Raw genomic sequence first — 24192 nt, 5'->3', positions numbered from 1 at the left:
TAATCCTATTACACCAGAAGTGCTCTTCCAGGAAAACCAGCTCAAAGCTGGCTCACAGCCTGCTAGAGGCAGCAGCTGAATGAGATGGTCCAGAGATGAGTCCCTACCAAGGGTCAGCCACAAGCTGTCAATTATTACAATCCAGTGCCAGTTCCAGACCCCAGGAAGGACTTCTCATGGTTTTGGATGGATCTGGTGATTCAGGGCACAAAAGTGAGGCAAGAATCCTCAGTTAGGTTCCTCCTCCCTTACTGAGGTAGGTACCAAGGGGCAGAGACAACCACTGATGGCTGGAAAACATCTCCCCCTTCTTCCATCAACCAAGCAACCCACCACTTCTCCCTGCACACAGGTACTAAGCCCATGTCCATCTGTGGAACACTCCATCTGCAGCAGCACAGCCCTGTCCCCTTCTCCCCTGCCCCCACCAGCAGCTGCTGTTCCACAGGAGCCCCTGCAGGGCCAGCAGCCTTATCTCAGTTGCAGCACTGATGACGCAGAGGAGCATCAGGCAGCTGTGTGCTGAACCACCTTGACCTGTCCCTTCCTCCCAGAGCAGGGGAGGCCTCCTGCTCCACCTCTGCTGCTCCATCCCCTGCTCCTTCTGAAGCAAGTTACAGGGACCTGGAGGCAGGGACCTGGAGGCAGGGACCTGGAGGCAGGGACCTGGAGGCAGCTCCTTTGGAGCTCTATCAAGCCAGCTTCACCTGAGCTTACTGAGAGGCTGAGCTGCTGGGAAGCAGCTCTGCAGAGAAGGACCTGGAATTTGGACAAGGTCCCCAGGAGCCAGCAATGTGCCCTCGTGGCCAGCAAAGCAAATGATCTCCTGGGGTGCATTGAGCAGCCTGTGGCCAGCAGGTCCAGAGAGGTTCTCTAGCCCCTCAGCCCTAAGCTGGAGCTCTGGCTCCAGTTCTATGCTCCCCAGTCCCAGAGGGCCAGGGAACTGCTGGAGAGAGCCCAGGGGAGGCTGCAAAGCTGCTGAGGGGCCTGGAGCAGCTCTGGGAGCAGCAAAGGCTGAGAGCCCTGGGGCTGAGAGCCTGCAGCAGAGCAGCCCCAGAGGGCAGCTGAGCAATGCTCAGCAAGAGCTAAAGGAGCTGTGGGGGGCAAGAGGCTGGGGCCAGGCTCTGCTCAGTGGTGCCCAGGGACAGACCAAGGGACAGCAAGGGGCACAGAGTGGCAGCCAGGAGGTTGGATCTGAGCAGGAGGAGAAAGTGGTTTGGTGTGAGGCTGCTGGAGGCCTGGAGCAGGCTGCCCAGAGAGGTTGTGGAGTCTCCTGGTGTGGAGAGCTTCCAAAACCTCCTGGAGGTGATCCTGGACAAGCTGCTGGGGGTGATCCCCATTTGCCAGCCAGCAACACCAGAGCTGACTCAAAGTATTTCAAGTAGGAGGGGGAAATAAAAGGCAAGCCTGAGAGACAAACAAAACCAGGAGGAGAGCAGAGTGAGGAGGGAGAGGAACATTCCACCCAGCAGCTCCTGGCACTGTGGCCCCCTCATGCCCCTGCTGTTTCTTCTGGACAAGCTCCACATCTGCACCAGGGCCAGCACTGCCCTTCTCTGGCACACAGGATGCAGACTGGAAGGGGAGGCTCTCCCCAGGGCTGGAGAAGAGAGGATGACACAGAGAGTGGCTGGATGTAGGGACAGCATCTCCTGCCCCTGCTAGGCAGGGGGCACAGCCAGGCAGGTCCCAGCTGGCTGCAGATGCCTGGGTGAAGGGGGCAGGCAGGGCAGTGTGCAGCTCCTCACTACACCTCCTGCTCACTGCACACCAGCAGGGGCTCAGGTGGACCCCTGCCTCCACTCCAGCAGCACAGGAGGCACCACTCCTCTCTCCTCAGTCCCAGCTCAGGCTCCAGGCTGCCCAGGCACACCAAACACTTTGGAAGGAAGTCAGCTAGCAGGAGGTGGCACAGGAGCTGTGGACATTCCCCCACACCCCAGGAGCCCAATGCCTTGTTAGTGTGGATGGCATGGAAAAGCTCTTCTGAGTGCAGGACTCTCTGTGCTGTAACCAGGGACCTCCTCCTGGAGCTGCTTGAGTTCTGCTGTCTGTCCAAGACAGGTCTGTGTGATACTCAGACTCACACATCACAGCAGGCTGGGAGGGAGCCTCCAAGGGCATCCTGTGCCACCCCCTGCCATGGGCAGCAGGGACAGCTCCAGCCAGAGCAGGCTGCCCAGGGACACAGCCAGGCTGAGCCTGAATGGCTCCAGGGATGGAGCCTCCAGCACCTCCCTGGGCAGCCTGTGCCTGTGCCCCCAGCCTCCCTGGGCAGAACTCCCTCCTGGTGTCCAGCCTGACTCTGCCCTGCTCCAGTGTCAAACCACTGTCCCCTGTGTGATCACTACAGGCCCTTCTGAACAGTCCCTCCCCAGCAGAGCTTCTCCCTCCAAGAGGCCCCCAGCTACAGTCTCCACACTCTGCTTTCAACTCAGAAGGCTGCTTGACATCACTGGAGTCCTTGTGTCCCCTGCTGGCAGCTCCCATGCCAGGACTAGGATGAGTCAGGAGGCACCAACCAGCCTGATCCCCCTCAAGGTCAGCCCAGCCTGGTTGCCTGCCCCTTGCTGCTTCAGCTGTTGCTGTACCTCACCCCTGGCAGAGCTAGCAGCCAGGCTCCAGAGGATGAGCACAGGTTCTTCCTGACCACAAGCTGCTGCAGCTCAGCACCTGCCTCCTCTCCAAGGCCTCAGAGCAAGCCATGCCCATGCTCTTCCTGCCCAGCCTCTCCCAGGAGATGATGGAGTCCTAATTAGAACAGTCCCTGGCCCCCCAGCAGGAGGCTGTAAACAAGGAGGCACTGAAGCAAGGCCTGGCAAGCTGAGCTCCAGAAAATGATTAACAGAGACCTTCCCTGGCTGCCTCCACACAGGGCCTGCTCCCTCACCCATGGCACAGGGCATGGCAACACGCTGGGGACCCAAGGCCAGCTCCTGTGGGCAGCAGCCACAGCTTGTGAAAGCTCCTTCTGCTTGGCAGGACCTCTGCTCCTCTTGCCACACTCACCCTCAAGCAACCTGGTTTGCACTCACCGGCCCAAGAGAGCAAGAAGCAGGCAGGCCTCCAGCTGAGCCAAGCTGAAGCAAAGCCAGCATGTCCTGAGTGGGAGCCTGACCCCACAGGTTCCCCCCAGCTGCCCCTCAGCCAGGCTGCAGGGATGGCAAAGGGCAGCCCACAGACAGACTGATGGCAGCAGCAGACAAAGTCAGAGCCATGTCTTAGGACCTGCAGTGAGAAGAGGTTTCCAGGTGGGGAGTGGGAGGCTGCAGCTGGTGACTGCTCCTCCACACCAGGGTGAAACCCTGCACAGATGCCTGCAAGCACTGCCACAAACTGTACACTAGCACAGAGGAGCAGCCCTGAGGAGGAGGGCTTGGGGGGTGCTGGGGGTGCCAAGCTGGAGATGAGCCAGCACCAAAGCACCACCAGCCCAGCCCCAGCCTGCCCTGGGCTGAGCCCCAGCAGTGTGGGCAGCAGGGGCAGGGAAGGATTCTGCCCCTCTGCTGTGCTCAGACCTCCCCTGCAGTGCTGGGGCAGCTCTGGAGCCCTCAGCACAGGCAGGGAGCTGCTGGAGCAGGGCCAGAGGAGGCCACAGCAGTGCTGGCAGGGCTGGAAGCCCTCTGCTGGGAGGCTCCAGGCTGAGAGAGTTGGCCTTGGGCAGCCTGCAGAGGAGAAGGCTGCAGGAGACCTCCTGGTGGCCTTGCAGTGCTCCAAGGGCTGAGCAGAGAGCTGGGGACAGAGTCTGGAGCAGGGCCTGTGGGGCCAGGCCAAGGGGGGATGGTTGGAACTGCAAGAGGGAGATTGAGAGTGGAGAGAAGGAGAAATGTTTGGTGCTGAGGCTGGGGAGAGCCTGGCCCAGGCTGCCCAGAGAGGTGGAGCTGCCCCATGGCTGGCAGCAGTGCAGGGCAGGCTGTGTGGGGCTGTGAAGGACCTGCTCCAGCTGGAGGTGCCCCTGCTGCCTGCAGAGCTGTTGTACCAAGTGGCCTTTAAAGTTCCCTTCCACCCAAAGCAGTCCTCTGCTTCTGTTGGGGCTGGGGGGGTGGCAGGGAGCAGTGGAGCCTTTAAGGCACTGAGTCCTTGCACATCCCCCTGAGAGGCACCAGCACTGAGAAACTCCATGTCCCAGCACAGGCTGTTCTGCTGGGGCTCCCCTCACTGCTGGGGCCCTGAGCTGGCCATTTCTGTTTATTTGCAGGGGGTTTGCTCAATCCTTCTCTCCTGGGTTCTGCTGCCAGATAAGCAACAGCTCAGCTGCCTTGGCTCCTGGGAAGAGGCAGAGGAAGGAAGCTTTCCTTTGCTTTTGTGACACAGAGGTAGGAAACACTTCAGAGTCTCACAGTCTCACTAAGGTTGGAAGAGACCCCAAGGATCATCCAGTCCAAGCTGTCTCCACAGACCTCATGACCAGACCATGGCACCAAGTGCCACATCCAATCCCCTCTTGAACACCTCCAGGGATGGGGACTCCACCACCTCCCTGGGCAGCACATCCCAATGGCTAACAACTCTCTCTGGGAAGAACTTTCTCCTCCCCTCCAGCCTAAACCTCCCCTGGCACAGCTTGAGACTGTGTCCTCTTGTTCTGCTGCTGGGTGCCTGGGAGAAGAGACCAACCCCTTCCTCACTACAACCACCTTTCAGGGAGTTGGAGAGGGCAATGAGGTCTCCCCTGAGCCTCCTCTTCTGCAGGCTAAGCAACCCCAGCTCCCTCAGCCTCTCCTCACAGGGCTGTGCTCCAGACCCCTCCCCAGCCTTGTTGCCCTTCTCTGGACACCTTCAAGTCTCTCAATGTCCTTCCTAAACTGAGGGGCCCAGAACTGGACACAGGACTCAAGGTGTGGCCTCAGCAGTGCTGAGCACAGGGCACAATGACCTCCCTGCTCCTGCTGGCCACACTGTTCCTGATGCAGGCCAGGATGCCCTTGGCCTTCTTGGCCCCCTGGGCACACTGCTGGCTCATGTTCAGGCAGCTGTCAACCACTACCCCCAGGTCCCTCTCTGCCTGGCTGCTCTCAGCCACTCTGCCCCCAGCCTGCAGCTCTGCCTGGGGTTGCTGTGGCCAAAGTGCAGCCCCTGGCACCTGGCACTTCCCCCACCCCCCCAGTCTGCAGCCAGCCCTGATGCTTGCCTGGCTGGTCCCTGGGGCAGAAACTCTCCCAGCAGGGCCTGGAAATCAGGGAGGAATCTTGTTTGTAAAGAATCTGAGCAACTGGGGAAGAGAAGGCTCTGGGGAGACCTTAGAGTGACCTTCAAGAGGAGCCTGCGAGAGCGCTGAGGACGAACTGGTGGCAAGGGCTTGTAGGGATAGGACCTGGGGAAGTGGATTGAAGCTTGAGGAGGGGAGACTGAGAGCGGAGAGGAGGAGGAAATTATTGGCAGGGAGGCTGGGGAGACTCTGGCACAGGCTGCCCAGGGAGGCTGTGGCTGCCTCCTGCCTGGAGGTGTTCAGGACCAGGCTGGATGAGACCTGGGCTGGTGGGAGGTGTCCCTGCCCCTGGTTGGAGCTGGCTGAGCTTTGAGCTCCCTTCCACCCCAACCATGATGTGAGTCTCTCCCACTGTGCTGATGACTGAGGGCTACATGTCCTACCAGAGCAACTCAGAGGAGCACTGAACAGTTTGGGTTGGAAGGGAGCTCAAAGCTCAGCCAGCTCCAAGCCCCTGCCAGGGGCAGGGACCCCTCCCACCAGCACAGGCTGCTCAGGGCCTCATCCAGCCTGGTCCTGAGCACCTCCAGGCAGGAGGCAGCCACAGCCTCCCTGGGCAGCCTGTGCCAGAGTCTCCCCAGCCTCACTGGCAAGAGTTTCTTCCTCCTGGTCCCCACTCTCAATCTCCCCTCCTCAAGCTTCAATCCCTTCCCTCTCATCCTATCACTCCCAGCCCTTGCCCAAAGCCCCTCCCCAGCTCTCCTGTAGCTTCCTTCAGGTACTGGGAGGAAGGAAGGATGCCCAGGGATCCTGATCTGCCTGTGAGAGCATCCCCTCCTCTGAGCACCCCGCTGGGGCAGGGGGAAGCACCAAGAGGAAGAGGCAGCTCTTCAGCTAGGGCCAGCTCGTGCAGCCACAGGCAGATGCTGAAGCAAGGGCTCAGCCCTCAGCTCTTTTGGGCTCAGGTTCCCAGGGCTCAGCCTTGCAAAATGCAGACACAAAGAGTGCCAGGAGGCAGCCCGTGGCAGGAGGGCTGAGGCCATGCAGCTCCCTTGCAGCTGCCTCACAGCCAGGGGCCTCTCTGAGCAGCTTTGTTGCCAAGGAGTTTGTTTTGCTCTGCCAAGTAAAACTGGGGCAAGAAAGCAGAAAGCTGTTGGCCACTTGACCTGCTCAAAGCCAGGCCAAAAGGAGTTGTTTTCCTCACCCTGAGCCAAAGGGGACAGCTGCTGGTGTGCCCTGCAGGGCATGGAGGGGCCACAGCTATTGCCACAGCCTGCACGTGGGGAGCAGATGGTCTGCTCTGAGGCTGCCCCAGCCTCTGCCTCTGGCACAGAGAGCTCACCCACAGTGCCTGCTCCTGCCTGCTTCCTGCAGCCCAGTGCCTGCCCCTGCCTGCTCCCTGCAGCCCAGTGCCTGCCCCTGCCTGCCCCTGCCTGCTCCCTGCAGCCCAGTGCCTGCCCCTGCCTGCTCCCTGCAGCCCAGTGCCTGCCCCTGCCTGCTCCCTGCAGCCCAGTGCCTGCCCCTGCCTGCTCCCAGCAGCCCAGTGCCTGCCCCTGCCTGCTCCCTGCAGCCCATTGCCTGCCCCTGTCTGCCCCTGCCTGCTCCCCGCAGCCCATTGCCTGCCCCGTCTGCTCCTGCCTGCTCCCTGCAGCCCATTGCCTGCCCCTGCCTGCTCCCTGCAGCCCAGTGCCTGCCCCTGCCTGCTTCCTGCAGCCCATTGCCTGCCCCTGCCTGCTCCCTGCAGCCCAGTGCCTGCTCCTGCCTGCTCCCTGCAGCCCATTGCCTGCCCCTGCCTGCTCCCTGCAGCCCAGTGCCTGCCCCTGCCTGCTCCCTGCAGCCCAGTGCCTGCCCTTGCCTGCTCCCTGCAGCCCAGTGCCTGCTCCTGCCTGCTTCCTGCAGCCCAGTGCCTGGCCCCTGCCTGCTCCTGCCTGCTTCCTGCAGCCCAGTGCCTGGCCCCTGCCTGCTCCTGCCTGCTTCCTGCAGCCCAGTGCCTGCTCCTGCAGCCCAGTGCCTGCCCCTGCCTGCTCCTGCCTGCTCCCTGCAGCCCAGTGCCTGGCCCCTGCCTGCTCCCCGCAGCCTAGTGCCTGGCCCCTGCCTGCCTTTGACTGCTCCCTGCAGCCCAGTGCCTGCTCCTGCCTGCTCCCTGCAGCCCAGTGCCTGCCCCTGCCTGCTCCCTGCAGCCCAGTGCCTGCCCCTGCCTGCTGCCTGCAGCCCCCTGTCAAAGCACAGATGCCCACTTCATGCCCCACCTCCCCCTCAGGTGGGCTGCTCTGCTTTGTAGAGCTTTAGGAGCAGGGACAGAGGAGCTCTCAGGCTTGGCTACACCTCTGAGGAAACCTTTGCACCAGACTTTGCCACACCAAAGCCTCCCCCAGGCCACTGGAGGGCTGCAAGCCCTGGCCCGCTCTTGCAACACAAAGGGGAGAACAGCCACTACTGCCAAAGAATACAAGAGGCAGCTGGGCTCAGGCAGGCAGCCAGGACCATCTCTGTCCCCACCACAGCAGCCATCAGCTCCCACTGGCCTCAGCTTTTCACCACTGCAGGGCCCTAACGGGAGGCGTGAGGCTGCTTCGCTGCTGCCTCCGCCAGAGGGAAGCTGCATGCTGCAACAGGACGTGAAGGCAAGCTGCTCAGCACCACAGGCAAGCCACAGCTCGTCCTCACCCAGCCAGCCACCCACCCCTGCCGGTGCCACAGTGGCACTGAGCTCACAGGGGGTGACAAGAAGAGGGGATTCACAGAGGGCACAGCTCAGGCGGCCGCTGAGCCGCAGCAGGGCGCAGGGCTTCCAGCCGCCGCAAAGCGAACACCCAGCCAGCCACAGCAGGGCAGGGGGGTGGCAAAGCACCCTGAGCACACACAGCACTACAGGAGACTGAACACAGCCCAGTGCCAGGGGCTGCACCTTGGCCACAGCAACCCCAGGCAGGGCTACAGGCTGGGGGCAGAGTGGCTGAGAGCAGCCAGGCAGAGAGGGACCTGGGGGTGCTGGGTGATGGTAGGCTGAACATGAGCCTGCAGTGTGCCCAGGCAGCCAGGAGGGCCAATGGCATCCTGGCCTGCATCAGGAACAGTGTGGCCAGCAGGAGCAGGGAGGTCATTCTGCCCCTGTACACTGCACTGGTTAGGCCACACCTTGAGTCCTGTGTCCAGTTCTGGGCCCCTCAGGTTAGGAAGGAGGTTGAGCTGCTGGAAGGTGTCCAGAGAAGGGCAACAAGGCTGGGGAGGGGTCTGGAGCACAGCCCTGTGAGGAGAGGCTGAGGGAGCTGGGGTTGCTTAGCCTGGAGAACAGGAGGCTCAGGGGAGACCTTCTTGCTCTCTACAACTACCTGAAGGGAGGTTGTAGTGAGGCAGAGGTTGGTCTCGTCTCCCAGGCAACCAGAACAAGAGGACACAGTCTCAGGCTGCGCCAGGGGAGGTTTAGGCTGGAGGATAGGAGGAAGTTTTACACAGAGAGAGTGATTGCCCACTGGGATGTGCTGCCTGGGGAGGTGGTGGGGTTGCTGTCACTGGGGGTGTTCAGGGTGAGGCTTGACAGGGTGCTTGGTGCCATGGGTTAGTTGATTAGGTGGTGTTGGATGATAGGTTGGACATGATGACCTCGAAGGTCTCTTCCAACCTGGTTTATTCTATTCTATTCTATTCTATTCTATTCTGTTCTGTTCTGTTCTGTTCTTCTCCTCTGCCCTGCACAGCTGCAGCAGTGGAACCACAGCAAGCTGTCTCTTTGCTCTGAGTGAGAGGCGCTCCCAGGAAGCCTGCAGGGGCTGCTCTGAACAGGAACTGGCGCAGGAGGCTCAAGCCTCACCCCCCGCAGCGCCCTCCTCACCCCACCTCGCGTCCCAGCGGCGGTTTGCACCACACAGCCCCAGGGACAGAGCACAGGGGAGGCATCAGCAGAGCTCTGCAAAAGCAGAGGCCAGTGCCAGAGGCCAGCAGGTACCTCTGCCAGGCACCTGCGCCACGCACTGACGGGGACCGAGCGGAGCGAGCAGTCCAACATCATGTCTGTTCCCAGAGCCTGGGACACCACCAGCATCCTTCAGCTGCACCACACGGCAGCCACTCCCCTCAGCTGCCTCACCAAGGCCACAAGCAAGGCCCACAGGCAGCTTCTGGTGGCTTTGACCGCTGCCAGCTGCCCTCCCGCGTGCTGGCAGCCATCGCCGTGCGGCCGGCAGAGATGCCAGCAGGGACATGGAGGCACGGAACCAATGGAATCAATAGAGCCACAGAATCAATAGAGCCACAGAATCAATACAATCACTAGAGCCACAGAATCAATACAATCACTAGAGCCACAGAATCACTAGAGCCACAGAATCAATACAATCACTAGAGCCACAGAATCAATAGAGCCACAGAATCAATAGAGCCACAGAATCAATACAATCACTAGAGCCACAGAATCAATAGAGCCACAGAATCAATACAATCACTAGAGCCACAGAATCACTAGAGCCACAGAATCACAGAATCAATAGAATCAGAATCAATATAATCAATAGAACCATAGAATCAATGAGGTTGGAAAAGACCTCAGAGCTCACCAAGTCCAAGCTGTCACCCAACACCCCCTGGCAACTCAACCATGGCTCCAAGTGCCACATCCAGTCCCCTCTGGAGCAGCTCCAGGGATGGGGACTGCAGGACACAGGCAGCTCCGTGGTGCAGAGGAGGGCAGCTGCCCCTGGCCTCCCTCACCACAGCCAGCCCCTGGCCTCCCTCACCACAGCCCTGGCCTCCCTCACCACAGCCAGCCCCTGGCCTCCCTCACCACAGCCCTGGCCTCCCTCACCACAGCCAGCCCCTGGCCTCCCTCACCGCAGCCCTGGCCTCCCTCACCGCAGCCAGCCCCTGACCTCCCTCACCTCAGCCAGCCCCTGGCCTCCCTCACTGCAGCCCTGGCCTCCCTCACTGCAGCCAGCCCCTGACCTCCCTCACCGCAGCCCTGACCTCCCTCACCGCAGCCCTGGCCTCCCTCACCGCTGCCAGCCCCTGGCCTCCCTCACCGCAGCCCTGGCCTCCCTCACCGCTGCCAGCCCCTGGCCTCCCTCACCGCAGCCCTGGCCTCCCTCACCGCAGCCCTGGCCTCCCTCACCACAGCCAGCCCCTGGCCTCCCTCACCTCAGCCAGCCCCTGACCTCCCTCACCGCAGCCCTGGCTGACCGCTGGAGCCCTGGCACGCGATGCCAACAGCTCTGCAGCCCTGCCCTGGCCCTGGGCCTGCACCGTGCGCGGCTGCCTCGTGCTCGCCGGGCCAGCCGAGCCCTCCAGCCCGTGCCAAGCCCTTCCCCACCCGCCTGCAGGACGCCGCTCGCCCTGCCTGCTCTGCCCTTCCACCTCCCACAGGCACGGGCAGTGTCACTCCACACCCCTGGGCTCCTCCAGCAGCCCTGCTGTGAACAGCAGCCCCCCAGCCACAGCAGCCCCCCTCAGCAACAGCAGCCCCCAGCCACAGCAGCCCCCCTCAGCAACAGCAGCCCCCAGCCACAGCAGCCCCTCAGCCACAGCAGCCCCCCTCAGCCACAGCAGCTCCCCAGCCACAGCAGCCCCCCTCGGCAACAGCAGCCCCCAGCCACAGCAGCCCCCCTCAGCAACAGCAGCCCCCAGCCACAGCAGCCCCTCAGCCACAGCAGCCCCCCTCAGCCACAGCAGCCCCCAGCCACAGCAGCCCCCCTCAGCCACAGCAGCTCCCCAGCCACAGCAGCCCCCCTCGGCAACAGCAGCCCCCAGCCACAGCAGCCCCCCAGCCACAGCAGCCCCCCAGCCACAGCAGCCCCCCTCAGCAACAGCAGCCCCCAGCCACAGCAGCCCCCCAGCCACAGCAGCCCCCAGCCACAGCAGCCCCCCTCAGCAACAGCAGCCCCCAGACACAGCACCCTCCCAGCCACAGCACCCTCCCAGCCACAGCACCCCCCCAGCCACAGCAGCCCCCTAGCCACAGCAGCCCCCCAGCCACCGCAGCCCCCCAGCCCCAGCAGCCCCCCAGCCCCAGCAGCCCCCCAGCCCCAGCAGCCCCCCTCAGCCACTGCAGCCCCCCAGCCCCAGCAGCCCCCCTCAGCAACAGCAGCCCCCAGACACAGCAGTCCCCCAGACACAGCAGCCCCCAGCCACAGCACCCCCCCCAGCCACAGCAGCCCCCCTCAGCAACAGCAGCCCCCCAGCCCCAGCAGCCCCCCAGCCCCAGCAGCCCCCTAGCCACAGCACCCTCCCAGCCACAGCAGCCCCCCTCAGCCACCGCAGCCCCCCAGCCACAGCAGCCCTCAGACACAGCAGCCCCCAGCCACAGCAGCCCCCAGCCACAGCAGCCCCCCTCAGCCACAGCAGCCCCCAGCCACAGCAGCCCCCCAGCCACAGCAGCCCCCCTCAGCCACAGCAGCCCCCCAGCCACAGCAGCCCCCCTCAGCCACAGCAGCCCCCCAGCCACAGCAGCCCCCCTCAGCAACAGCAGCCCCCCTCAGCAACAGCAGCCCCCCTCAGCAACAGCAGCCCCCAGCCACAGCAGCCCCCCTCAGCAACAGCAGCCCTCAGCCACAGCAGCCCCCCAGCCACAGCAGCCCCCCTCAGCCACAGCAGCCCCCTAGCCACAGCAGCCCCCAGCCACAGCACCCTCCCAGCCACAGCAGCCCCCCACAGCCACCGCAGCCCCCCAGCCACAGCAGCCCCCAGACACAGCAGCCCCCCAGCCACAGCAGCCCCCCTCAGCCACCGCAGCCCCCCAGCCACCGCAGCCCCCCAGCCCCAGCAGCCCCCCCAGCATCAAGATGATTGAGGCGCTGGGACCAGGCAGCTGAGCACGAGAGGGGCTGCTCACAGAGCCCTGCCAGGCAAGAAGCTCTGCTCCGCTCCGCCTGCAGCGCACAAGGAGAGCACCAAGAGCGATGCAGCACAGGGTGAACTCTTCTGTGCGCAGCAACAGGCTTGGCAGTGCTGGGGCAGCGGCTGGACTTGGGGGTCTTAAAGGTCTTTCCCAACCTGAAGGACTCTGTGGGTCTTTCCTCACCCGTTGCAAGCGGTAGGATGAGAAGGCCTGGGGCAGCTGCCTGGCCTGGGGCAGTGTGGGCAGCAGCAGAACAGTGACTGCCGCTCTGCACTCAGACCTGGGTGCACTCCAGTGCTGGGTGCAGTTTTGGGGCTCTCACTACTAGAAAGACGTTGAGGGGCTGGAGCAGGGCCAGAGAAGGGCAACCAAGCTGGGGAAGGGTCTGGAGAGCAGGGAGGAGCAGCAGAGGGAGCTGGGGGGGTTCAGCCTGGAGCAGAGGAGGCTGAGGGAGACCTCATTGCTCTCTGCAGCTCCCTGAGAGGAGGCTGCAGGGAGCTGGGGGTTGGGCTCTGCTCCCCAGGCTCAGGGGACAGAAGGAGAGGAACTGGCCTGGAGTTGTGCCAGGGGAGGGTCAGGTTGGACATTGTAAGAAATGCCTTGACTGAAAGGGTCCTCAAAGCCTGGCCCAGGCTGCCCAGGGAGGTGGTTGAATGCCCATCCCTGCAGGTGTTTCAGAGAGGCAGAGCTGTGGTGCTGAGGGCCAGGGTTTGGCACCAGCCCTGGCAGAGTCAGGGAATGGCTGGACTGGGAGATCTTAAAGGCCTTTTCCAACCTGAAGGACTGTGTGAGTTTAAGCATAATTAGCAGTTAAATGGTTAATTTGGTCCCATAAAGAAGTTTCCACCAATCCCACTGTCTCCCAGCACTGCTTCAGGTAACTCAGTGTAGCTCCTGTGCTGACAAGCCCCCTCTCACAGGGCTCCATCTTCACCCATGCCTGATGTAGCAATGGCAGCCTGCATCCACAGCCTGCCTCCACCATCACAGAACCATCACAGAATCATGCAATGCTTTGCAAGGGACTTTGAAGCTCACCTAGTTCCAACCCTACCCCCAGCCTAGGACACCTTCCACTAGGTCAGCTTGCTCAAGACCCTGTCCAGCCTGGCCCTGAACACCTCCAGGGAGCTGGAAAAGACCTTTAAAGACCATCAAGCCCAACCATTACTTCCAAGCCTGGTGCTAAACCATGAGACACTGGCAGAACTTCCTTGCCAGATCCAGCCCTGAATCAGCAGCATCCACTGAAGGCAGCAAGAGCAGCTCCTGTAATTAGCACATGTAAAGGGCTGCCGGATTCATTCCCACCTCCACACACCACCTCCTCCCCTCCAGCATGCTAAATTAGGAAACCCACAGGCCTGGCAGCTCAGAGGCACTGCCAGAGCCTCCGACGCTCTGAATGGGACTCATTCCTTTCATCCTAAGGCAAAAGGCTTCCCAAAGCAGGACCATCCAAACAGACTGCAGTGCAGGAAGAGGAAGGTTCCCTCTCAGAGGAAATCCTCCAGGCACCTCACAGCCAAAAGCCTGAGGGAGCTGGGGTTGCTTAGCCTGCAGAAGAGGAGGCCCAGGGGAGACCTCATTGCTCTCTGCAACTCCCTGAAGGGAGGTTGGAGCCAGGTGGGGGTTGGGCTCTGCTCCCAGGCAGCCAGCCCCAGAACAAGAGGACACAGTCTCAAGCTGTGCCAGGGGAGGTTTAGGCTGGAGGTGAGGAGAAAGTTCTTCCCAGAGAGAGTTGTTAGCCATTGGGATGTGCTGCCCAGGGAGGTGGTGGAGTCCCCATCCCTGGAGGTGTTCAGGAGGGGATTGGATGTGGCACTTGGAGCCATGGTTGAGCTGTCAGGAGGTGTTGGGTTGTAGATTGGACTTGATGATCCCTGAGGTCTTTTCCAACCTTATTGATTCTGTGATTCTAAGAGCTGCAGAAGACACTTGATGAAGCTTGATGGTTGTCAGACAAAAGCCATCCAGGGAGCCTTGGCCTTTACCTGCCACAGGCTTCTGGAGCACCTCTGGGGATGGGGACTCCACCACCTCCCTGGGCTGCCTCTGCCAAACCCTGACCACTCTGGCAGCACAAATTTTCCCTACCATCTGCTTTTCACCAGCTCTTACTCCAAGCCAGGCAGTCAGCAGGAAGCTGACACAGTCTCAAGCTGCACCAGGGGAGGTTTGGAGGCTGGATGTTAGGAAGAAGTTCTTCATAGAAAGAGAGATTGGCCCTGGGAATGTGCTGCCCAGGGAGGTGGTGGAGTCCCCATCCCTGGAGGTGTTTAGGAAGAGCCTGGACAAGGCACTTGGTGCCATGGTTGAGTTGATCAGATGGTGCTGGGTGATAGGTTGGACTGGATGATCTCAAAGGTCTCTTCCAACCTGGTTAATTCTATTCTATTCTATTCTATTCTATTCTATTCTATTCTCCTACCCTCTCACCAAATGGTACTGTGCCCTTCCCCAGCTTTGTTGCCCTTCTCTGGACCTGCTTCCAGCCCCTCAATGTCCTTCTTGGGAGAGAGGAGCCCAGGCCAAGTACAGGGGGATGACCACTTCCCTCCTCCTGCTGGTCACACTGGAGCTGCTAAGGGAGAGGCTGCTAGCATCACCTCACCCTCTGCTCCCCACCACAGAAAGCAGCAGCAGCTTTCCTGCTTCCAGGGATCTCCAGGAGGCTGCCCACCGATGGCACGCATGTATGCACAGCAAGTGCCTCTCAGAGTGAGCTGCTGCTGCTCAGCAGCTTTTCCCCCAGCAAGGTCCTTTGCAGGAGCCACAAACACCCAGCTCCTGTGTCTCGAGCTGTGAGGAGCCACACAGGCCATGGAGCTTCCCTCCCTGTACCTGGGGAGAGCTGCAGACCTCCTCACACAGCCAGGCAGGGCAGCATCACATCCACTGCCCCTGGGATAAGCCTCCTCTGGCCAGCAGAAACTGGCACTGCTCTGAGAGCTCCAGAGAGACTAAGCTGATTTATTTCCCTCTCTCAATCTGGGATTTGGTGTTAGACTACACACAGAGAAAGCAAAATAACCTCTGGGACTTGGCCTTCAGCCTCTGCCTGCACAAACTTCAGAAGCACAACATTTGAGATGCTGCTACCCTTATCTGCATTGCAAAAGAGAGTTGCTTGGTCTGTGGCTTCTTCCTCTTGCCCCTCCTGCAGCTCAGCAGGGTGAACAAGGTGACAGCTGACAAGAACACCTGAATGACAAGCTCAGCAGGAGCCAGCAGGGAGCACTTGCAGCCCAGAGAGCCAAGCAGAGCCTGGGCTGCAGCAGCAGAAGTGTGGCCAGCAGGGCCAGGGAGGGGATTCTGCCCCTCTGCTCCACTCTGCTGAGGCCACAGCTGCAGCTCTGGGGCCAGCTCTGGAGCCTCTGTGCCAGGAAGGCTCTGGAGGGGCTGGAAGGTGTCCAGAGCAGGGCCAGGAGGAGGAACAGAGGGCTGGAGCTGCTCTGCTCTGGAGACAGCCTGAGAGAGTTGGGGTTGTGCAGGCTGGAGAGGAGAAGGCTCCCAGGAGACCTTCTGGTGGCCTTCCAGGATCTGCAGGGGGCTGCAAGCAAGCTGGGGAGGGACTTTGGAGGGGGTCAGGGAGGGATAGGGGTCTGGGACACCTCTGAGGGGGGCAGGAATCAGGCCTGGGACAGAAAGGCAGCAATGGGCACTGGCAGCCCAGAAGGCCAAGGGCAGCTCAGCTGCCCTTGGCCTTCTGGGCTGCCAGTGCCCATTGCCAGAGGTGGAGGGAGAGGATCCTGCCCCTCTGCTCTGGGGTGTGAGGAATGGAGCAGAACCAGAAGTGGGGAGATTGAGATTGGCTGTGAGGAAGAAGTTGTTGCCCAGGAGGGTGGTGAGAGCCTGGCACAGGCTGCCCAGGGAGGTGGTGGAAGCCTCCTGCCTGGAGGTGTTTGCAGCCAGGCTGGAGGTGGCTGTGAGCAACCTGCTGTGGTGTGAGGTGTCCCTGCCCATGGCAGGGGGTTGGGGCTGGCTGAGCCTTGAGGTCCCTTCCAGCCCTGCCAGCTCTGTGAATGTCAAATGAACTGTCACTCAGCTCAGGTGGAGCCAGGGAGAGTCCTGGCTACACAGCTAGTCTCAACCCTCTCCTTTCTGTATTCTTAGTGCTAGCAGCACCCCCTCAACTTGCTCTGTTATTTTCTGCTGTTGCCATGCTTGAGGACAAGCTAACTCCCACAGCTGGGGGGTTGGCAGCCAGCTTTGCTTCTCACAGCAGAGCCCACCTCTCCTCCCCCAAAAAAGCAGCATTCAGCAGTTCCAACCCAGCCTGCCCGAGGAGAGCTCTTTAGGACACCATTCCCTTGCCAGGCAGGCAAAGGAGAAGCTGTTGTTCAACTGTGAGTCACCAGCACAGCCTGGGCCCTTCTCCTCAGCTTTTCAGTGATGACAGGTTCCCATCACATCATCCCATCCAGAGCCAGCACACCAAATCCTTGACAGCTCACTGGAGTGAGGTGATGAAAGACCTTTGACAACCACATATCCTCTGCTCTCCATCAGAGAGGGAAGAAGCTGACATTGGCTGTATTTTGGCATCACTTGCTAGCCAAAAAAGGACAGTCTGGTCATGTCATGTCCAGTTCTACTCACCAGGCTCAGTGGCTTGAAGGTTTATTCAGGCAAGTGAGCACCCTCAGAGCCTGGAGCTTGGGAAAAGCTGCAGGATTGGAGCTACCTGCGAGGAGGAGGCTGCAGAGCCAGCACAAAAGCACTCCGAATGATCAGAGGCCTGGAAGCCCTCTGCCACGTGAGGAAAGGCTGAGAGAGCTGGGTTTGTGCAGCCTGGAGAAGAGAAGGCTTCAGGGACACCTTATCACCGTGGAGCAGGACACCGAGGGTGGCTACAGGAGGATGGAGACTCCCTTGGGACACAGAGTCCCGTGGGGCAGACAAGGGCTGCTGGGGACAAGCTGCTGCTGGGGAGATTCCCATTGGACTGCAGAAGAAAATGTTTCATGGGAAGAGTCAGACCTTGGAATCACCTCCCAAGGGCAGCAGTGGAGTGCCCTGCACTGGACAGTTTGAAGACTCAGCCTGGCAGGGTGCTGGGCCAGCTCCTGGTAACTCCATCCTCACCTGGAAAGGCTGGAGCCGATGATGCCTGGGGTCCCTTGCCATCAGGCACTGTGTGAGCCTGTGGCTCTCAGCTGCTTGGCCTATGAAGGTGCATTTCCTGGCGTGCTGGGCTCTCCACAGAGGGCACAGGCCTGACAGAAAGCCAAGGCCCCAGGACAAGAAGTGATTCACGCTCCAACACTGCAGCGTGCACAGTCAGAGAGCTGGTAAACATGCAAGGCTTTGCCAAGCAGTGACAGGAGGAGGAGCAATGGCCTCAGACTGGAGGATGCTTGATTTGAATTGGACATGAGAAGGAAGCTCTTCCCCATGAGGGTGGGGAGACACTAGGAACAGGTTGCCCAGGGAGGCTGTGGAGGCTTCAAGCCTGAAGTGTTCAAAGCCAGGTGGATGGAGGCTTGGGCAACCTGGTCTAGTAGAGGTGTCCCCGTCCATGGCAGAGGGACTGGGACTGGCTGATCCTTAAGGTCCCTTCCAATCTAAACCATTTTGTGATTGTAGTAGAAAAACAACCAAGCAGCAGCAGGGCTTTTTCATGCCAGTGACCAGCAAAGCTGGAGAGAGCACTTCAGATGTGGCACAACACCACTGCTGTAGCCCTGGAGGATAAATCCAACACCCCTACAACTTACTGGTTGAGGTCACATCAGATGAGGTGAAATCAGAGCTAGATGAGGTCATACCAGACCATAAATACCTCCCAGGTTCTCACTTAGATGTAAGCTCCTCTGTCTGCCCCATGCTGTTTCATTTGGTGTTCTCAAATGGGCCTCTGGAGTCCACAGGGGGCTCTGAAGGCTGCAGCTCATTTTGGTCAGGCCTCTCAGCCCAGTGTTAGCCCACAGCAAAGCCTTACTGCCATGTACAAATGATGGCACTTTGGCCTTTCTGCTCTTCACTCAGGGAGAGGACCTCAGCTCCAGGCTGAGCTGGACACACGCAAAGGCCAACAGGAAAAAGGCAGAGAAGAAGTGAGACCTCATACTCTGAGATCCAGGGAAAATCCTGGCCTCAAAGGACCAGAACCAAGAAAAGCCCCAAAGGAAGAAGGTTTTTCCAGTCCTCCCCAGGAAGTATTTATCTTTCCCCAGCAGAGTCTCCTTGAATTCAGAGCCAAGTACCAATGCCTGAAGGCACCAACCTTATCTGCAGCCCACCAAACCAGCAAGGGCTCTGCAGAAGTGCCACCCAGCAAGAGACCCTACTGAGCACTCCCATCCAATGGGCAGCAGCAGCTGCCAGAGTGTCAGAGCCCACAGGCTTCTCTTCTCCCTACCATCAGGTGATAGGAGAGGAACTGGCCTCAAGTTGTGCCAGGGGAGGGTTAGGCTGGAGAGGAGGAAAAATGTCTTTCCTGCAGGAGTGGTCAGGGATTAGCAGAGGCTGCCCAGGGACCTGGTGGAGTCCCCATGGCTGGAGGTGTTCAAGAAACCTGTGGCCATGGTGGCTTGGACTGGATGATCTTCCAACCCAAACAATTGTGTGTCTCCATTGCACCTCCTCCCAGCTGAACAGCAGACACTCAGGTCCTCTGACAGCCCATAGTGTGAATCACTGCTCTCCCATCCAGGCTGCAGCTGTACCTTTTGCCCTGTCCCCTTCTGTCCTATGATCTCATCCTAACCCCTGGACCTCTGCCTGCAATCTGCACTGTCAGGAGGCTTTATGACAGGGACAAAGAGCAGCAGTACCACGTCCCAAACAAACATCCCCTCTGCTTTTGCTTTCACAAGTCAGCTCTGTGCCCTTGGGGCTGCTCTCTGCCCACCACACACGCCAGGCACGCAGGCAGAGCCAAAAGAAAGCCACCCCAGGGAAGTCAGACTTGAGGCAGAGTGAGGACCCAAGCCTTGGCTGGCTCTAGACAGCATGGTTTGCCCTCTCTCAGGAGAGAGGTGAATGCTGCCTAGGGGGTGGTCCCTAACCCACTCCTCTTTATCAAGCCTCCCCTTCTACCCCTGAACAGGGAGTGGGGAAACTTAGTCTAGCCCTGATTCACAGAAAGCTCTCTGCCAGGCTGGGCAACTCCCTGAGGGCAAGGCCTGGCACTGTGTGGCTGCTCCAGACCTATAAATAGATGTGATAAGAGACTTGCTCAGCACTGGAATGACACCTGAGCAAGGCAAGGGACCTGGGCACCGCCGTCACGCGTCCCTGCCACACCTCCGAGTGACACGGGGACCACTCTGAGAGCCGAGTGGGCAGCCACCCCCTCCTGGTTTAGCAGAGGCAGATCACAGCTGGACCTGAGGATCCCAAAGGGCTTTCCCAAGCACAAATGATTCTGTGATTCTACAACAGAAGCAACAGCAAGTCAAGCAACCAGCCTGGCAGCAAAGGACCCCTGGAGCACAAGGGGTTAAAGAAGGCCTTTCCCCCTGCCCATGATAAAAGTCAGCACCACAGCAGGACAACAGCCTCTGAGGTCCAGGCTGGGGGTTGAGCTTCTCATGAAGCTCCAGGAGCAAGGGTTCACACTTCAGATGCCAAGGAGGGGGAAACTTCAAAGCTAACTGCACAGAGAAAGCTAACTCTTGCAGCATGAGGGCTGCCTGGCCAGACTGCAACCCAAAGAACAGGGAGTGCCGTGGAGAGACCCCAGTGAGCAAGGGGAGAAGAGCTCAAACAGCAAGCAGCTCTGGCTTCGCTTGGCCCCAGGAGGGACTTGCCATTCTCTGAGACTGGAGCCACCTGAGCCTCTCCCATCACATTCACCTTCCAGGTTTAGCAAGCACAGAAAATGATCCTGCTCTCAGAACCAAAGCTTTCAAGTACAGATTCTCACACCTGCTTGCTCATCCCCCCCTCCCTGCACACACACCTCCCCATAGGCAAAACAGCTCCACTTCAAAACACAGAAACCCAGAGGCACCACACACCATCCTCTTCACAGAGGCAGCTAGGTTGGAGAAGATCTTTTACATCCCAAATCCCAACCACTGCCTAGCTACCTAGTCTGGTGGTAGCTCCCCAGGCATGCCCTCAGCTGGGGCAGGCTGCCCTGCAGGCCTGCACCAGGGAGAACTTCTTAAGCTTTCTTCTTCTGTACATCTCCAGATGTAGCTTTTGCACAGGGCAAGGAAAGGACTCAGCACCCTACACCCCCTCTACTCTGCCCTGCTGAGGCTGCCTCTGGAGTACTGTGTCCAGTTCTGGGCCCCTCAGTTCAGGAAGGGCCTCAGGAAACTGCTTGAAAGAGCCCAGCACAGAGCCACAAAGATGATTAGGGCAGTGGAACATCTTCCTCATGAGAGCTTGAGGGAGCTGAGGGCTCTAGCTCGGAGCCTGAGGGGTGACCTCACTGCTGGTGCTAAAGCTGTGCAGGGTGATGCCCAGGGGCTGGAGCCAGGCTCTGCTGGGCGATGCCCAAGGCCAGCACAAGGGGCAGGGGTGGAAGCTGAGGCAGAGGAAGCTCCATGGAAACAGGAGGAAGAATTTTGTCCCTGTGAGGGTGACAGAACCTGGAGCAGGCTGCCCAGGGGGGTTGTGGAGTCTTCCTCCCTGGAGATATTCAACACCTGCCTGGATGTGTTCCTGTGTGACCTGCTCTGGCAGGGGGCTTGGACTGGATGAGCTTTTGAGGTCCCTTCCAGCCCCTAACATTCTGTGACTCTGTGTAATAACCTTCTGGCTGAAATAAAGGGGCTCAGAATCAAGAGCTAGCTCCTCAGCAGTGCTCCTCCACTCCAACCTGGACACACAACACACAGCTTGAAGTCATCATTCCAGCCACTTCACCAAGGGCTGGTGCCCACACAGCAAGAGGTCATAGAATCACAGGGACCTCTGGAGATCATCCAGTCCAACCCCCCTGCCAAAACAAGGGCACCCAGGGCAGGTCACACAGGGATGCATCCAAGTGGATTCCAAAAGCCTCACAGAGAAGGAGAGTCCACAACCTGCTCCAGGGCTCAGCACCCTCACACCAAACAAGTTTCTCCTCCTGTTGAGGTGGAACCCTCCTGGGTTCCAGTTTGTGTCCACTGCCCTTTGTCCCGTCACAGGACACCACCCAAAAGAACCTGGCCCCTTCCTCTTGCCACCCACCCCTCAGAGATTGCCAAGCACTGATCAGATCCCCTCTTAGGCTGCTCTTCTCCAGCCACCAGGTCTCTCAGCCTTCCTTCCTGGGAGCGATGTTCCAGTCCCTTCATCACCAGCTCTCCCCAACGCCTCCCCTCCTCACCATCAGCCCCCACCACACCTCCCCTCGAGCAAGCTAAACCCTGAACCCACATCCCAATGGGCAGCGGGGGGGGGGGTGGGCAAAAGCAGGTCCCCCCTCTCTCGACCTGACTTGCTCTCCCCACCCTGCGGGGCCAGGTGCCCGTGCTGGACCCATCGCCTCCGGCACCCCTCGGCCACCCGAGGCACCGCGGCTGACGGCGGCGGGGGGGGGGGGGGGGGGGACGGACACGACAAGGGGTTAAGAGGATGAATAAGGAACTCCAAAGGAAGGAAGGCAATAAAAAGCTTACAAACACAGCGCCGCCCGCATCGGGGAGCGGCGGAGCGCTGCTTCCACCCTCCCAGCGCTGCCGCGACGAGAACCGAGGCGGCGGCGGCGGCTGGCGAGCCGGGGGGGGGGAGCTGGCGAGCCGGGGGGGGGGAGCTGGCGAGCCGGGGGGGGCTGGCGAGCCGTCCGGCTCGCCAGCCCCCCCCGGCTCGCCAGCTCCCCCCCCCCCGAGCCCCGGTTTGCCGCCCGGCTCGCCCCTGACTTACCGAGGCAGGCGCCGCTAACGAGGGCGGTGGCGGTGAGCGCCCCGGCGGAGGCGCCGTACACCTTCTTGGCGTTGGCGACGAGGAAGGGGGCATGCTCCTGCAGGCAGCTGGCCACCCCGATGTGGTAGACCCCCAAGAAACCGCAGCCGGCGAAGGAGATGTTCCAGGGGGAGTCCAGGGGGAACATGGCCTCCGCGCCCCGCTGCCGGCGGCGAGAGGCTGCGGCAAGGAAGAGGAGGGTGAGCCGCGGGGGCTCCGCTCGCAGCGCGCCCGCCCCGACGGGAGGACGGGAGCCTGGCAACGCGGACGGCAAAGGCTGCCGTTGGGTGGCCGGGGGCCGCCGCTGAGGCTTTTATGAGGTAGCCCCCGCCGCGGACCCGCCCTCGGCTGGCGGAGGGGCCGAGCCGGGGGGACGGTGCCGTGGCCGCCGGCCGTCGGATCGGCCCCTCGGCGCGCCCCGGGTTGGGGCGGGCGGAGCGCGGCTCCTCCTTCCAACCCTTCCTCCGGTGAACCGCGCTCCCAGCCCGGTGCCTGAGGGTATTGCAGGGGTGGCCGCGGCTGCTTTCAGGGGCAGAGGCTAAACCGGCGCCCTCACGGCACCCCGGAGCTAGGCGGCAGCCTGGCATCCCGTCACCAAACGTGCTGGTTCTGCTCCGGGTGCCTGGAGTTGCCTCTGGCCGCGGTGGGTTTGGCTAGGGCAGGGCTAAGTTTCTTCTAACCCTTTGTTTTGGCATACAGCCCTTTGTTTTTCAGGAGCTGGGCAAGGCATAGGAGAGGAAGGGGAAAGCTGAGGGAGGCGAGGCTCAGCACAGCACAAGAAGCATAGAATCAATAAGGTTGGAAAAGACCTCAGAGATCATCAAGTCCAAGCTGTCACCCAGCACCTCCTGACAGCTCAACCATGGCTCCAAGTGCCACAGCCAAGCCCCTCTCGAACACCTCCAGGGATGGGGACTCCACCACCTCCCCGGGCAGCACATTCCACCGGACAGTAAGGCAGCCTCTGCCTCTTAAGAGCTTTCTTTGCCTCTAAACTCGCTAAACACACCCAGAGCTGCTCCCTCCCTCTGCTAAGCTTCTCAGAACAGTTTTCTCTGAGAGCCTTGAAGCTGACCAAAAGCTTGAACTTTGGTGAGGGCAACAGCAATCTTCAGCAGTGCTGCTGCACAGTCTGAGAATAAGGTTGGAAAAGACCTCAGAGATCATCAAGTCCAAGCTGTCACCCAACACCTCCTGACAGCTCAACCATGGCACCAAGGGCCTCATCCAGGCTCTGCTTAAACACCTCCAGGGATGGGGACTCCACCACCTCCCTGGGCAGCACATCCCCATGGCCAATCTCTCTTGCTGGGAAGAACTTTCTCCTCACCTCCAGCCTGAACTTCCCCTGGCACAGCTTGAGACTGTGTCCTCTTGTTCTGGGGCTGGCTGCCTGGGAGAAGAGCCCAACCCCCACCTGGCTCCAACCTCCCTTCAGGGAGTTGGAGAGAGCAAGAAGGTCTCCCCTGAGCCTCCTCTTCTGCAGGCTAAGCAACCCCAGCTCCCTCAGCCTCTCCTCACAGGGCTGTGCTCCAGACCCCTCCCCAGCTTTGTTGCCCTTCTCTGGACACCTTCCAGTCTCTCAATGTCCTTGAATTGAAGAGCCCAGAACCGGACAAGGCAAGCCCATGGCAGGCAAGCCCATGGCACATCACAAGAGAACAGCACTGGGTGAGAGACCAGCACCATCAGGAGGTCAAAACTGCTTTCAGGCTCTGGAAAGATCCCCTTCTCACATGCAATCCAGACCACAGTCATTTCAGCAAGCAGATAAGGGTGAGAGCTTGCAGGGACATCCAAAGCAAGAAGGCCAATGGGGTCCTGGGGTGTATTAAGAGGAGAGTGTCCAGCAGAGCCAGGGAGGTTCTCCTCTGCCTGTGCTCTGCCCTGGTCAGACCTCATCTTGAGTACTGCCTTTAGTTCTGGGTCCCCAGCTCAAGAGGGACAGGGATCTGCTGGAGAGAGTCCAGCAGAGGGCTGCAAGGATGCTGAAGGGACTGCAGCACTGCCTGGGGAGGAGAGGCTGAGAGCCCTGGGGCTGTTCAGTCTGGAGAGGAGAAGGCTGAGAGGGATCTGATCAATGGCTATCAATAGCTGAGGGCTGGGGGCAGGAGGGAGGGGACAGGGCCAGGCTCTGCTCAGCTGCACCCTGGGATAGGACAAGGAGCAATGGATGGAAACTGCAGCACAGGAGGTTCCACCTCAACATGAGGAGGAACTTCTGCACTGTGAGGGTCCCAGAGGCCTGGAGCAGGCTGCCCAGAGAGGTTGTGGAGTCTCCTGCTCTGGAGCCTTCCCAGCCCTGTCTGGATGTGTTCTGTGTGACCTGTGCTGGATTCTCTGCTCCTGCTGTGGCAGGGGGGGTGCA

General features: G+C 60.4%; 1 protein-coding gene across 1 annotated transcript in view; it reads right to left on the bottom strand.

Annotated features, from left to right (window-relative positions):
* PNPLA2 (patatin like phospholipase domain containing 2) overlaps positions 1-22016 on the bottom strand; it is a 43055-nt gene extending 21039 nt beyond the window's left edge. The window contains exon 1 of the mRNA XM_054171845.1: positions 21786-22016. Within this exon, the coding sequence (XP_054027820.1) occupies positions 21786-21972 (187 nt within the window). The 5' untranslated portion in view covers positions 21973-22016. The remainder of the gene's footprint in view (positions 1-21785) is intronic.
* Positions 22017-24192: the final 2176 nt, after the last annotated feature.

Source organism: Dryobates pubescens, chromosome 22 (genome assembly GCF_014839835.1).
Source record: "Dryobates pubescens isolate bDryPub1 chromosome 22, bDryPub1.pri, whole genome shotgun sequence".
Taxonomy (NCBI): domain Eukaryota; kingdom Metazoa; phylum Chordata; class Aves; order Piciformes; family Picidae; genus Dryobates; species Dryobates pubescens.
The sequence above is the reverse complement of the archived record's forward strand: the minus strand, read 5'-3'. Positions and strand labels throughout refer to the sequence as shown.